Source organism: Cricetulus griseus, assembly GCF_003668045.3.
Source record: "Cricetulus griseus strain 17A/GY chromosome 1 unlocalized genomic scaffold, alternate assembly CriGri-PICRH-1.0 chr1_1, whole genome shotgun sequence".
NCBI lineage: Eukaryota > Metazoa > Chordata > Mammalia > Rodentia > Cricetidae > Cricetulus > Cricetulus griseus.
Genome location: NW_023276807.1, coordinates 207,482,803 through 207,498,380, shown reverse-complemented (window position 1 = coordinate 207,498,380; position 15,578 = coordinate 207,482,803). Strand labels below are relative to the sequence as shown.

The window sequence follows — 15,578 nt, the reverse complement described above, 5'->3', positions numbered from 1 at the left end:
TCTGAAAATTCATAGTATGTCCCTTTGCAGCTCTTGGACACCATACCCAAGGTTTTTGAACTACCCATCTTTAAAACTACATGATTTACATGCCTGCCCAGGTACAGAGACAACCTTACCCCCACCAACTGTGTCCTATGCCAATTTCCTAAGTCCCACCAGACAGGGCACCCAGCATCTGAGTGGTCAGAAGAGCTTTCTTTTTTTTTTTTTTTTTCTTTTTTTTTTTTTTTTTTTTTTTTTTTTTTTTTTTTTTGGTTCTCGAAAACAGGGTTTCTCTGAGTAGCTTTGGAGCCTATCCTGGCACTCGCTCTGGAGACCAGGCTCTGTGGCCTCGAACTCACAGAGATCTGCCTGCCTCTGCCTCCCGAGTGCTGGGATTAAAGGCATGCACCACCAACGCCTGGCCAGAAGAGCTTTCTTCCAGCAAGGTACCTGAAATGAATAAACCCATACTTAAGCACAATAATGCAAAAAACAGAATGGCAATACAGACCAGTTAGGGAGACCCCCTCACTATATATAACTTAGGAGACAGCTCCAAATTATTACTCCAGTGTAGCAGTTCTAATTTAATATAATAATTTGAACTTTCATAAAACACATCATGAAAATGCCATAGGCTTACCTGGAGACACACTGATATGATCGATATGTCTACTTTGGCTTACAGTTCAGTCCATATCTGCTTAGCCCTGTGTTACTGGGAGAATCTTTACAGTAGAAACTTGCCGGAGAGGCTTCTCGGTAAACAAAAAACAGATATGAACGCACTCCTCTAGCCTCCTTGTCACCTGGTTGGTTCTGATACTTGAAATCTGTAACATTCTTTAAGGAGAGTTGTAGGATGACAAACTGAAACCTATATGTATACTCATGCACAAGCTTGTTAACAACCATGTGTTTGTCAATGCTTGTATAATAAACAATAAACATTCCTTTGTAATTCTGTAATTTAAAATTTAATCTAAACCAATGAACATATAAATCAATCAGTAAAACTAAATGAGATCCTGAAATGATAAAAAGCCTCAGTGATCTCTGGACTTTGTTACAATGAAACTAGATCCATATTGTATAATAGCAAAGACTGACCTTAGCCTGAAAAAGGTACAAGGGTCCAACAAGCGAAATCAGATTATCACTTTTAATGCACTAGAAAGTGACTAATGAGCCTGGCGACGGGGGGGGGGGGGTGCACACATTTAATCCCAGCACCTAGGAGGCAAAGGCAGATGGAGCTCTGTGAGTTTGAGGCCAGCCTGGTCTACAGAGTGAGTTCCAGGACAGCCAGTGCTGTTAGACAGAGAAACCCTGTCTTGGAAAAAAAAGTAATTAATAGTAATATTGGTAAGAACTTAGGCAATGTAAATAGTGATTGAAAAGGTATAGGTCCTCAAGAATCAGAAAAGAATTCTTGAAGGTAATTGTCCCATGAGCAAGGGCGAAGGGAAAAGTTCTACCCAGAGAAAAGGTAAGTGACAGAGCTTGTGCAGGTGTGTCAGAGCACACTTCAGGAGAGCCTTCAGAGTCTCATGCACTGAATAAACACTAGGTGAGACCTGATAAGGTGATGAAGAAGGGGCAGGCACTGCATATTTTGCATGCTATGGTGAGGATACATGATTCTTAGGCAAAGACAAAAGGCAGCATTGCAATAAGATCAAGTGAGAGGGGAAATACATGTGATGTGGGATGTTACTTCCATCTGCCCTACATTTGCTTCAGCCTCCCTCATTAAAACCCTTTCTGGTTAGAGTTATTGGTCCATCCTATGGCTCAGGGGTTCTTTTCCTTGATCTGTGTCTTGGTGCCTCTCACTGGGAAGGCTGTTCCACACAGCTACCAAAACTGCCACCCTCAGGAGGGTTTCTTTCTTTTAAACCTTTCAAAGCAATTTTACACACATGTATTTCTCCCCTGTTAGCCACTAAGCACAAAACAAAATCATTGTCTCACATCCTCTCCCCATTGTCTAACTTCATGGTTCATCTTAACAGACTAAGACATGAGAAGAAACAGAAACACATCGCTAGACACTGTAGTGACAGATTTCATTCTCCTTGGCTTGGCTCACCCTCCAAATCTAAGAACCTTCCTCTTCCTGGTCTTCTTCCTCATTTACATCCTGACACAGCTGGGAAACCTGCTCATTCTGCTCACTGTGTGGGCTGACCCCAAGTTGCACGCCCGTCCTATGTACATTCTTCTAGGTGTGCTCTCATTCCTGGACATGTGGCTGTCCTCTGTCATCGTTCCTCGACTTATTTTAAATTTCACTCCTGCCAGCAAGGCTATCCCATTTGGTGGCTGTGTAGCTCAACTCTATTTTTTCCACTTCCTAGGCAGCACTCAGTGCTTCCTCTACACTTTGATGGCCTATGACAGGTACCTGGCAATATGCCAGCCTCTTCGCTACCCTGTGCTCATGAATGGAAAGTTATGCACAATCTTAGTGGCTGGAGCTTGGGCGGCTGGCTCTATCCATGGGTCTATTCAAGTCACCCTGACCTTCCGATTGCCCTACTGTGGACCCAACCAGATAGATTATTTCATCTGTGACATTCCTGCAGTGTTGAGACTGGCCTGTGCTGACACAACAGTCAATAAACTTGTGACCTTTGTGGACATTGGGGTGGTGGCCGCCAGTTGCTTCATGCTGATTCTGCTCTCCTATGCCAACATAGTTCATGCCATCCTGAAGATCCGCACTGCTGATGGGAGGCGGCGTGCCTTCTCCACGTGTGGCTCCCATCTCACTGTGGTCACAGTCTACTATGTCCCCTGTATTTTCATCTACCTTCGGGCAGGCTCCAAGAGTCCCTTGGATGGAGCAGTTGCTGTATTTTACACTGTTGTTACTCCATTACTGAATCCCCTCATCTACACCCTGAGAAACCAGGAAGTGAAGTCTGCTCTGAAGAGGCTAAGAGCAGGGAGAGGAGGGAATGTGGATGGAGATAAGTAGCCACTGGCTCAGGGACCACAGACACCACTGTCACTGTCACGATTTTAATTACTGCTCCTCATGGGACAAATGCTCAACAATGATAATGGTTTAAACGTAACTAAGTTTAATTAAAATTGGGAAAAAAAACTTCCTATCATAATCTTTTCATTGTAGATTGTTTTAGAACTAAATGAGCACCTTACTTTTACCAGCTCTAGGAGCCTTTTAAGAAGAGAAAATACTTTGTTACAGGCTGAGGCAGACACTTACATAGCTACATCTTAGCAAGTACATCATTATGCCAGAAACCTTGAAAGGAAAAATAAAAGGATATTAGCCAAACTCCTGTTTTCACTAACTTGCTTTTACTCAGGCCTCTCCAAATTCTGTGGTTTTTGCTTGTCCGCATATACTCCCAAGCAGTTTAACTTGAATATCATGAATTTTTTGGTAGTTAATTTTGGTTGTCAACTTGACACACCCCAGATAAAAGAACCTTATTGAAGACTTGTATCTATCAGATTGACCTGTGGACATGTCTGTAGACATTTTCTTGATTGCTAATTGGTAGATGAGGGCCTAGCCCACTGTAGGCAGTGCTACCCCTGAGCAAGTGGCCGTGAGTAGTATAAGGAAGGTTGCTGAGCTAGCCAGTAAGCAGCACTCCCCTATATAGTCTCTGCTTCTGGTCTTTGCCTCCAGGTTCCTGCCATGAGTTTCTGCCTTAGCTTCCCTTGATGATGGACTACAGGCTGTAAGCCAAATAGATTCTTTCCTCCTCCAAGTTGCTTTTGGTTAGTCTTTTATCACAGCAACAAAAATCTAAGAAGGATAATCATTAACAACTCCTTCCTGTTACTCAGCCTCCCCATAAGCTTACATAACCAAACTGATTCTAACTACTCACTTCTCCTTTTACTCCTCATTTATATCACAATTAAATTTAAATTTTGTCCAAGCATGATTGTGCAGGCCTATGATCATAGCACTCAAGAGACCAAGCATGAGGATTAGGAGTTCAAGGCCAGCCTTGGAAACAGAAAGTTTGAAACTACAAACAGCAATCCACCAGCTTTAGTCTCTCCAGTGCTATGATTACAAGCATAAGCCACCACCATGTGTTGTGGAATATTACTTTAACTATGTAAGGGTGTGTTACATTTGTTTATGCTGCATTTATTTAATTTTGTAAAGGTGTGTAGCTATTTCGTTTTGCCTGATTGGTGCCAATAGCTAGACATCAGAGGGATAGGCAGGGCTAATGGGCAGAGAGAATAAGAAGAAGGAGGAATCTAGGTTCAGAGGAAAAGAGAGGAGAGAACAAGGGAGAAAGAGAGGGAGATGCCTGGGGACAGACAGACAGACAGCCACCAGACAGACAGACACAGAGTAGGACACACAAAATGAAAGAAAGTTAAAAAGCCCCAAGGCAAAATGTAGATGAAGAGAATTTAAGTTAATTTAACAGGTTAATTTAAGTTATAAGAGCTAGGGAGAAATGAGCTTAAGCAAAGGCTGAGCATTCATAACTGATAATAAGTCATGATTTTGGAGCCGTTGGCAGCCTAAAGAAAGACTACTACAATCATGCTCAGTGTCATAATTGAGTTTTTATTGTTATGAAGAGACACCATTACCATGACAACTCTTATAAAGGAAAACTCTTAATGGGGGCTGGTTTACAGTTCAGAGGTGTAGTCTGTTGTCATCATGGCAGGAAGCATGGAGGCATTCAGGTAGATATGGTACTGGAGAAGTGGCTGAGAGTTCTACTTGAGTATATGAAAGCAACAGGAATAGAGTGACACCGGGCCTGACTTGAGCTTCCAAAACCTCAAAGCCCACCCCCAATGACACACTTCCTCCAACAAAGCCACACCTCCTAATGAGCCTTTGTGAGCCATTTTCATTCAAACAACCACACCCAGTTACCATAGTTATTATAGACCTTGTGACAATCTGTCATATGACACTCAAGAAGTCATCTTTTTACTGGAGTAAATAGATTATGAATCCCATGATATTCTTTCTGTTTGTACTTGTTCCTCATTCCTAATCACTAGGAGCCAAATTCATTTTTTTCCCAAATAAAAATACTGCTGGCTGTTGGAGAACTGGTCCTGCCCCTCATCTGGGCAAGCAGGAGAGCTGTTCCTGATGGCACAGGAGCAGGAGAGCAGGCAGGCTGATCAATACAGCTACCATCCAGGCCCAGATCAAGGGCTTTGAGTTGGCCCAACCCAATACCTACCCTATCTAGGAACTGCTGGAGCATGTGAGAGGGCCAGCCCTGCAGAACTAAAGCTGCAGGGTCTCCATGACACAGGGTAACAACAGTATATCCAAGAGAAGTTCCAGTGAGGAGCCAGTGTTGACAGTGTAAGAGAAGCCAGAGGCCATGAACTCATTGCAATGAACATTTGCAAATAAAGTTGTTTGGGCAAAAGGGTGTACCATGTGACACAGCAAAGCTTCCACAGCAAGATTTTGTTGTTGTTGTTGTTGTTGTTGTTGTTGTTGTTGTTGTTTTTCTTCGCTTTGTTTTGTTTTCTTTGTGTGGGGAGTTTTTGAGGGTGAAGGGCAGATACAGAGGGACAAAGAGATGAGTGGAATTAGGGCACATGATGTGAAATTCACAAAGAATCAATAAAAAGTTTTTAAAAAAAACATTGATGGCAAAGTGTCCTAAAATCTGTCCTTAAAAATTAAGACATTGGGCTGGAGAGATGGCTCAGTGGTTAAGAGCGCTTGCTGCTCTTGCAAAGAAAGTGAGTTTGGTTGCCAGCACCCATCTTGGGTGGCTCACATCACCTGTAACTCAAGCTCCGGGGGAATATGACATCCTCTTCTGGTCTCACACTCTACCCATGCCCAGGCACACATGCACACACAAAATTTAAAACTCACATAAGTATTTAAATTAATAAAATAAAGTCATCATGCCAACTGGTGCAATGGTGGCATGGCTCCTATGGGATTAATTTCTGACTGGATTTGAGGCCTGCTCCACAGGAAGGAACTAATAGCTGGTACTGTAAACCTAGCCTAAAGCTGGGAAAATCACAGACCCTGGATCTACTAATCTACTACTGTTATTTTGCTAAATGGGAATGTCATCAAACTGACTGCTCAATATCTATGTTTATACCTATAGATTAGGGCTGCTCTCACCCTTGGTCAAACAAACTGCTACTTGCAGCAGTTAATACAAAGATTCATAATTGGTCAAAGCACTCAGAATAATTAACTGTTGAGAGTTCAATTCTAAACAGGACATCTATATCACCACCACCACCCCATGCAAGGCTTTGAGAACATGGGAGAGGAACTGGAAAAACATAAGAGCTAGAGAATGGGAAAGAGTGCTGTGAAATGCTGTTTCTGGATGTGACAGAACCGTTGAACCCACAGGCTCAGCTGTGGGTGCCTGCAGAAGATCAAGCACAACAAAACTCCATCATGAATGGGAGAAAGGGTCATGAGGCTCAACCTTTATCTGGATAGCTATTGGCAGTTCATGGCTGCTGGGAGAAAGAATCATTTTCTTCAGTGATGTAGCCATTGGCGAGCTGCCCATTCTCAAATGAATAGTCCCATTCATCTCCATGCAAGCAGCCCCTGATTAAGCTCAGAAAATAGGACAGTAAAAGAATCAGTTCAGAGATAGTGGGAGGATAAGAAAGAGTAATAAAGATGAATGTGATCAAAATACAACAAATATGTGAGTGGAATTTGTTGTGCGGTATTTGCCAGAGAAGACTGCTTAGATACCAGTTTAAGCCAATAGAAAGTCTTTATTAGCCAGCCGCCAACTACACTGGATGTTCAGGATCGAAGTGTAGCCCCCAAGCCTTTCTCAGGGTGAGCTTTTAAGCTCAAAAAAAAAACCATGTTTTGGTCTGGCATACTTCAGTTAACAAGAACAGTTAGCCAGAAGTGGAACTACAGAAGCTAAAAAGCAAGGTTAGCACACTTAGAGACTTCCCTAGAAACTATGGACTTCGATGGATTAGGGCTTTGTTTTCTTTTTGGCAGGTGATACTGTCTGCATGCTGAGTTTTACAACCTAAATGATCATGGAATCTGTTGTACTGGGGTCTGGAGCAATGTTACAGAACTGTCAAATAATTAATTTTTAAAAAAAAATAGAAATAAAATCAGTTATTTCTGTTACGTGTCTTACTTTCTTCTGGAAAAACTAGAGATCAAGCCAAAGTAACTGGAGGCCAAAGACTCAAGTACATGCATTCTAAATGCATGACAAATAACTTCAAGCTTGTCTTCACTTGTCAATTTTACTCTTTGTGTGAACAATGTCATGGGGAGACTCAAAATTCCTGACTCCAAAAATATGTTGGTATAACACCAGTCCATGTTTTACAGGGATACCATAACATCAGGAAGCAGATGTGATCAGAAAAGACAACATTGCAATACAGCAGCACAATAGTATGTCAAGCTTTCAACATTTAAGTGGTAAACCTACTGTGTATTTGAAAAATATTAAGACTGACACCAAAGGATGGTGAAGTAGATCATTTGTGAGGATCTCGGTTCAATCTTCAGCACCAACAATAAACAAATAGAATCTAGAAATCTTGATAGGTTCCTTCATGTCACTGAAGTCAATGTTTGAGAAAATATTTTGAGATCAAACACAAATTAATTCACAGTGTAACTACATTCAGAGTTACATGTATAAATGCCAAGCTAATCAATCAATAAAGCAAGTGACTTTGTATTACTGGATAGTTAGCAAGAACTCAGTCTCGGGTTCTGCTTCTGCGGCTCTGCTGGGAAACATCTGACACCAGGGGTCTGCTCACCGGATCCGAGCTCCGCAGCAGGATCCAACACACCTGGACATTGCCCAGGCCCTGGTAATAGTTCTGCCTCCATCCACCAGCCCAATCCCACCTCCATCCACCGGCCCAGGTAGGCCAGGGGCTGTTTCCGGTTCCAGTTCTTCGGCCCAGCTCAGGGAATTCCTGACACCAGGGGTCTGCTCACCGGATCCAAACTTGACTACGGGATCCAACACAACCAGACACTGCCAAGGCCCCGGTAACAGTGCCACCTTCATCCACGAGAAGAGGACAGACAGAGTATTGGAACTGTATGCATCTACCAGAAGGGAACCTTGGTCCCCTACCCACAAGGAGAGGAAGAGATTCCTGCTAAACCCATCAGAAGAAAGGATGAGAAGAGGACAATGTAAAAGCACATTCAACAACAGAAAACCCAATATGACACCACTGGAGACTAGGAACCATACACCAGAAGGACCTCAACATCACAATGCAGATGAAGCAGAAGAGAATGACCTTAAAAATGTCTTCATGAAAATAATAGAGGACCTCAAAGAGGACATGAGAAAATCCCTTAAAGAAATGGAAGAAAAAACAAACCAAAAAATACAAGATATCAACAAATCTCTCAAGGAAACAGTTCAAGACCTAAAAACTGAAATAGAGACAATAAAGAAAGCACAGTCTGAGGAAATGCTGGAAACAGAAAAGCTGGGTAAACGATCAGGAACTACAGATGTAAGCATAACCAACAGAATACAAGAGATGGAAGAGAGAATCTCAGGAGTTGAAGATACACTGGGAGAAATAGACTCATCAACCAAAGAAAATCTTAAGTCCAACAAATCCCTAACACAAAATATCCAGGAAATATGGGATATCGTGAAAAGAACAAACCTAAGAATAATAGGTATAGAAGAAGGTGAACAAAGCCAACTCAAAGGTGCAGAAAACATATTCAACAAAATCATGGAAGAAAAATTTCCCAACCTAAAGAAAGACATGCCAATGAAAATACAAGAAGCCTACAGTACACCAAATAGACTGAACAAAAAAAAAAAAACAAAAGGTCTCCTCATCACATAATAATCAAAGCACCAAACATACAGAATAAAGAGAAAATATTAAGAGCAGCAAAGGAAAAAGGTCAAGTAACATATAAAGGCAAACCTATCAGAATTATACCTGACTTTTCCATGGAAACTCTGAAAGCCAGAAGGTCCTGGATATATATTCTACCTACACTAAGAAACCACGGATGCCAGACCAGACTACTATACCCAGCAAAGCTTTCAATCAATATAGATGGAGAAAACAAGATATTCCATGACAAAACGAGATTCAAACAATACATATCCACCAATACAGCCCTACAGAAAGTTCTGGAAGGAAAACTGCAACCCAAGGAAGTTAACCAGAAAAATATAGGCAATAGATAATCCCACTTTACCAACAGCCAAAAGGAAAAATGGATAGAATGCCTCACATAATTTCGCCACCATCACCAAATCAAAACAAACAAGAATGAACAATCAATGATCGTTAATATCCCTCATATAAATGGTCTTAACTCGCCTATAAAAGACACAGATTAGCAGAATGGATAAGAAGACAGAATCCATCTTTCTGCTGAATACAAGAAACACACCTCAATTTCAAAGACAGACGGTACCTAAGAATTAAAGGTTGGGAAAAGATTTTCCAATAAATGGACCCAAGAAACAAGCGGAGGTAGCAATCCTAATATCCAACAAATTGGACTTTAAACTAAAATCAATCAAAAGAGATGAAGGAGGTCACTTCCTACTCATCTCAGGAGAAATCCATCAGGATAAAGTCTCAATTCTGAACATTTATGCCCCAAATGCAAAGGCATCCATGTTTGTAAAAGAAACATTTCTAAAACTCAAATCACACATGAAACTGCACACACTTATTTGTAGTGGGAGACTTCAACACCCCACTCGTTTTTTATTATTTTTATTAGTTCAAGTTAGGAACAAGCTTGTTTCACATGTCAATCCCTTCTCCCTCTCCCTCTCCCTCTCCCTCTCCCTCTCCCTCCCCTCACTTCATCCCCCCTCCCCAACCCCCAACCTACCCTCCACCCCATCCACCCTCCACTCCCCAGGCAGTGTAGGGCCCTCAACAGGGCTCCCCAAAGTCTACCAAATCTTCCTGGCCTGGGCCTGGGCCCTTCCCATGTGTCTAGGGCAAGAGTATATCCCTTCACATGGGATGGGCTCTCAAAGTCCCTTCTTACACCAGGGAAAAATACTAATCCACTACCAGAGACCCCCTGAAGTGCAGAGGCCTCCTCATTGACATCCATGTTCAGGGGTCTGGATCAGTCCTGTGCTGGCTTCCCAGACAGCAGTCAGGGGTCGATGTGCTCCCCCTTGTTCAGGCCAACTGTTTCTGTGGGTTTCTCAAACCTGGTACCAACCCCTTCAATCTTCATTCCTCCCTCTCTTCAACTAAGTTCCAGAGCTCAGTTCAGTGTATATCTGTGTATGTCTGTCTCTGCTTCCATCAGCCTCTGGATGAGGGCTCTAGGATGGCATAAAAAGTAGTCATCAATCTCATTTTAGGGGAAGGGCATTTAGGTTATCTCCACCATTGCCTGGATTGTCAGATCGTGTCATCCTTGTAGGTCTCTGGAAATCTCCCTAGTGCCAGATCTCTCCTCGGACCTATAGTGGCTCCCTCTAATATGGTATCTCTCATCCTGCTCTCTCTCCTCTATTCTTCCCCCAACTCAATATTACTGCTTCTCCATTTCCTTTCCTCCACTCCTCTTCTCCTGCTCTCATTGTGGCAGCTCCCTATCCCCTACCCTCATGCTCCCAATTAGCTCAGGAGTTCATGCCATTTCCCATTCCTGGGATCCATTCATTTATCCCTTAGAATTCTTCGTGTTTCCTAGTTTATTTTGTGAAGAGGATTATATGCTGGTATTCCTTTGCTCTATGTCTAAAATTCATACATGAGTGAGTACATACCATGATTGTCTCTTTGTGACTGGGTTACCTCAGTCACGATGGTTTCTTCTAGTTCCATCCATTTGCCTGTGAATTTCAAGATACCACTGCTTTTTTCTGCTTTTTTATACTCCATCGTATAAATGTACCACATTTTCTCTATCCATTCTTCAGTTGAGGTACATCTAGGTTGTTTCCAGGTTCTGGCTATTACTAACAATGCTGCTATGAACTTGGGTGAACATATGTCTTTGTTGTATGAAGTGCATTATTTGGGTATATACCCAAGAGAGGAATGGCTGGATCTTGAGGTAGACAGATTCTCATTTTTCTAAGCAACCGCCATACTGATTTCCAGAGTGGTCTTACAAGTTCGCACTCCCACCAGCAATGAAGGAGTGTTCCTTTTTCTCCACATCCTCTCCAGCATAGATTGTCATTGGTATTTTTGATTTTAGCCATTCTGACAGGTGTGAGGTGGTATCTCAGAGTTGTTTTGAATTTCATTTCTCTGATGGCCAAGAATTTTGAGTACTTTCTTAAGTGTCTTTCAGCCATTTTAGATTCCTCTGTTGAGAATTCTCTATTTAGTTCTGCACCCCACTTTTTAATTTCATTGTTTGGTGTTTTGGTGGCTAGCTACTTGAGATCATTGTATATTTTGGAAATCAGCCCTCTGTCAGATGAGAGGTCGATGAAGATTTTTTCCCATTCTATGGGCAGTCACTTTGTCTTACTGGCTGTGTCCTTTGCCTTGCAGAAGCTTCTCAGTTTCTGGAGGTCCCATTTATTAATTGCAGACCTCAATGTCTGTGCTACTGGCATAATGTTCAGGAAGCGGTCTCTTGTGCCAATTTGTTCAAGGGTGACTCCCACTTTCTCTTCTAGATGATTCAGTGTGGCTGGATTTATAGTGAATTCTTTGATCCATTTGCACTTAAATTTTGTGCATGGTGACAGCTATGGATCTATCTGCAATCTTCTGCATGTCTGAATCCAATTGTGCCAGCACCATTTGTTGAAGATGCTCTCTTTTTTCCATTGTATAGATTTAGCACCTTTGTCAAAAATAAGGTATTTGTAGGTGTGTGGGTTAATATCAGGGTTTTCAATTCGATTCCACTGGTCTATCTGTCTATTTTTGTGCCAATACCAAGCTGTTTTCAGAACTATGGCTCTATAATAGAGCTTGAAGTCAGGGATGGTAATGCCTCCAGAAGATCCTTTATTGTAAAGAGTTGTTTTGGCTATCTTGAGTTTTTTATTTTTCCATATAAAGTTGAGTATTGTTCTTTCAATGTCTGTGAAGATCTGGGTTGGGATTTTGATTGGGATTGCATTGAGTTTGTAGATTGCTTTTGGCAAGATTGCCATTTTTACTATTTGATCCTACCTATCCAAGAGCATGGAAGATCTTTCCATTTTCTGGTATCTTCTTTAATTTCTTTCTTTAAAGTCTCAACGTTCTTACTGTACAGGTCTTTCTTTCACTTTTTTGGTTAGTGTTAACCCAAGATATTTTATGTTGCTTGTGGATACTGTGAAGGTGATGTTTCCCTGATTTCTTTCTCATTGGATTTATCATCTGTATATAGTATGGCTACTGATTTTTTTTTAGTTAATTTTGAATCCTGCTACCTTGCTGAAGGTGTTTATCAGCCGTAGGAGTTCCCTGGTAGAGTTTTTTGGGTCACTAATGCAGACTATCATGTCGTCTGCAAATAGTGAAAGTTTGACTTCTTCCTTTCCAATTTGTATCCCTTTGATCCCCTTTTCTTGTCTTATTGTTCTAGCTAGAACTTCAAGTACAATATTGAAGAGATATGGAGAGAGTGGACAGCCTTGTCTTGTTCCTGATTTTAGAGGAAACGCTTTGAGTTTCTCTCCATTTAGTTTGATGTTGGCTATTGGTTTGGTGTATATAGCATTTATCATGTTTAGATATGTTCCTGTTATTCCTGTTCTCTCCAAGATCTTTATCATGAAAGGATGTTGCATTTTGTCAAAGGCCTTTTCAGCATCTAGTGAAATGATCATGTGGTTTTTCTTTTTCAGTTTGTTTATATGGTGGATTACATTGATGGATTTCCGTATGTTGAACCATCCTTGCATCCCTGGGATGAAGCCTACTTGATTGTGGTGGGATGATTTTTCTGATGTGTTCTTGGATTCTATTCACCAATATTTTATTGAGTATTTTAGCATCGATGTTCATGAGGGATATTAGTCTGTAGTCAACACCCCACTCTTACCACTGGACAGGAACACCAGACAGAAATTTAACAAAGAAACAAAGGAACTAATAGAAGTTATGGCTCAATTGGACTTAACAGAATATCTATAGAACATTCCATCCAAATACAAAACAATTTACCTTCTTCTCAGCACCAAATGGAACCTTCTCTAAAATCAACCACATAGTTGGCAACATAGCAAACCTCAACAGGTGCAAAAAATTGAAATAACCCCCTGTATCTTATCAAACCACCATGCTTTAAAGCTAGAATTCAACAACACGAATTACAGAAAACCTACAAACTCATGGAAATTAAGTAACACCCAGTTGCACAATTCCTGGGTCCAGGAAGAAATTTTAAAAAAAAAAGAAATTAAAGATTCCCTAGAATTCAATGAGAATGCAGACACAATATACCCAAACCTATGGGACACTTTGAAAGCAGTGCTAAGAGTAAGGTTCATAGCACTAAGTGCCCGCATGAAGAAACAGGAGAATAATCACACTAGAGAATTAACAGCACAACTGAAAGCTTTAGAACACCAAGAAGCCAATACATCCCAGAGGAGCAGACTCCAGGAAATATTCAAATTGAGGGCTGAATTCAATAAAATGGAAACTAGGAGAACAATACAAAGAATAAATATAACAAAGAGTGGGTTCTTTGAGAAAATCAACAAGATAGACGAACCTTTATCCAAACTTACCAAACAACAGAGAGTGAACATGCAAATCAATAAAATCACAAATGAAAAGGGGGATATAACAACAGACACAGAGGAAATCCAGAGAATCATCAGGTCATACTTCGAAAACCTATATTCCTCAAAATCCGAAAATCTAAAGGAAATGGACAGTTTTCTGGACAGATTTCACTTTTCAAAATCAAATCAAGAACAGATAAGCAACTTAAACAGACATATAACCCCTAATGAAATAGAAGCAGTCATCAATAGTCTCCCAACCAAAAAAAGCCCAGGGCCAGATGGATTCACTGCAGAATTCTACCAGAAATACAAGGAACAGGTCATACCAATTCTCCTCAAAGTATTCCACACAATAGAAGCAGAAGCATCATTGCCAAACTCTTTTTATGAGGCTTCAACAACCTTGATATCCAAGCCACACAAAGACACAACTAAGAAAGAGAACTACAGACCAATATCCCTCATGAACATTGATGCAAAAATTCTCAATAAAATACTGGCAAATCGAATCCAAGAACACATCAGAGAAATCATCCACCATGATCAAGTAGGCTTCATCCCAGGGATGCAAGGATGGTTCAACATATGAAAATCCATCAATGTAATCCACCATATAAACAGACTGAGGAAAAAAAAAACACATGATCATCTCACTAGATGCCGAAAAAGCCTTTGACAAAAATCCAACACCTCTTCATGATAAAGGTTTTGGAGAAATCAGGGGTAACAGGAACATACCTCAACATAATAAAAACAGTATACAGCAAGCTGACAGCCAACATCAAATTAAATGGAGAGAAACACAATGTAATTCCTCTAAAATCGGGGACAAGACAACTCTCTCAACTCTCTCCATATCTCTTCAATATTATACTTGAAGTTCTAGCTAGAGCAATAAGACAACAAAAGGAGATCAAGGAAATACAAATTAGAAAGGAAGAAGTCAAACTCTCACTATTTGCAGATGATATGATAGTCTACATAAATAACGGGAAAAAAACTCTACCAGGGAACTCCTATAGCTGATAAACACCTTCAGCAAAGTAGCTGGATACAAGATTAATTCAAAAAATTCTGTAGCCCTACTATATACCGATGACACATTGGTGGAAAAAGAAATCAGAGAAACATCACCCTTTACAATTGCCACAAACAACATAAAATACCTTGGGAGAACACTAACCAAAAAAGCGAAAGACCTGTACTGTAAGAATTTTGAGTCTCTAAAGAAAGAAATTAAACACTTGATCTTAGCCAAAAGGCCGACGTTGGTGGCGCACGCCTTTAATCCCAGCACTCAGGAGGCAGAGACAGGCGGATCTCTGTGAGTTCGAGACCAGCCTGGTCTACAAGAGCTAGTTCCAGGACAACCTCAAAAAGCCACAGGGAAACCCAGTCTTGAAAAACTAAAAAAAAAAAGAAAGAAAGAAAGAAATTAAAGAAGATACCAGAAAAAGGAAAGATCTCCCATGCTCTAGGATAGGTAGGATCAACATAGTAAAAATGGCAATCTTACCAAAAGCAATCTACAGATTCAATGCAGTCCCCATCAAAATCCCAGCACAATTCTTCACAGACCTTGAAAGAACAATTCTCAACTTTATATGGAGAAACAAAAAAATGCAGGATAGCCAAAACAACCCTGTACAATAAAGGAACTTCTGGAGGCATCACCATTCCTGACTTCAAGCTCGATTACAGAGCTATAGTCCTGAAAACATCTTGGTATTGGCACAAAAATAGACAGGTAGACCAATGGAATAGAATTGAAAACCCTGATATTAATCCACACAACTATGAACACCTGATTTTTGAGAAAATCAACAAGATAGACGAACCTTTATCCAAACTTACCAAACAACAATCCAAATTTATACGATGGAACAAAGAGAATAT

General features: G+C 40.8%; 1 protein-coding gene across 1 annotated transcript; it reads left to right on the top strand.

Annotated features, from left to right (window-relative positions):
- Positions 1 to 2,008: 2,008 nt before the first annotated feature.
- On the top strand, positions 2,009 to 2,968 carry LOC100757237 (olfactory receptor 10G2). The gene has a single exon (XM_027386502.1). It carries the CDS (start codon positions 2,009 to 2,011, stop codon positions 2,966 to 2,968), a length of 960 nt encoding a protein of 319 aa, XP_027242303.1.
- Positions 2,969 to 15,578: the final 12,610 nt, after the last annotated feature.

Excerpts from the sequence above, each read along its gene's own strand:
- LOC100757237 (XM_027386502.1), top strand. The coding sequence starts at position 2,009 with ATGAGAAGAAACAGAAACACATCGCTAGACACTGTAGTGACAGATTTC.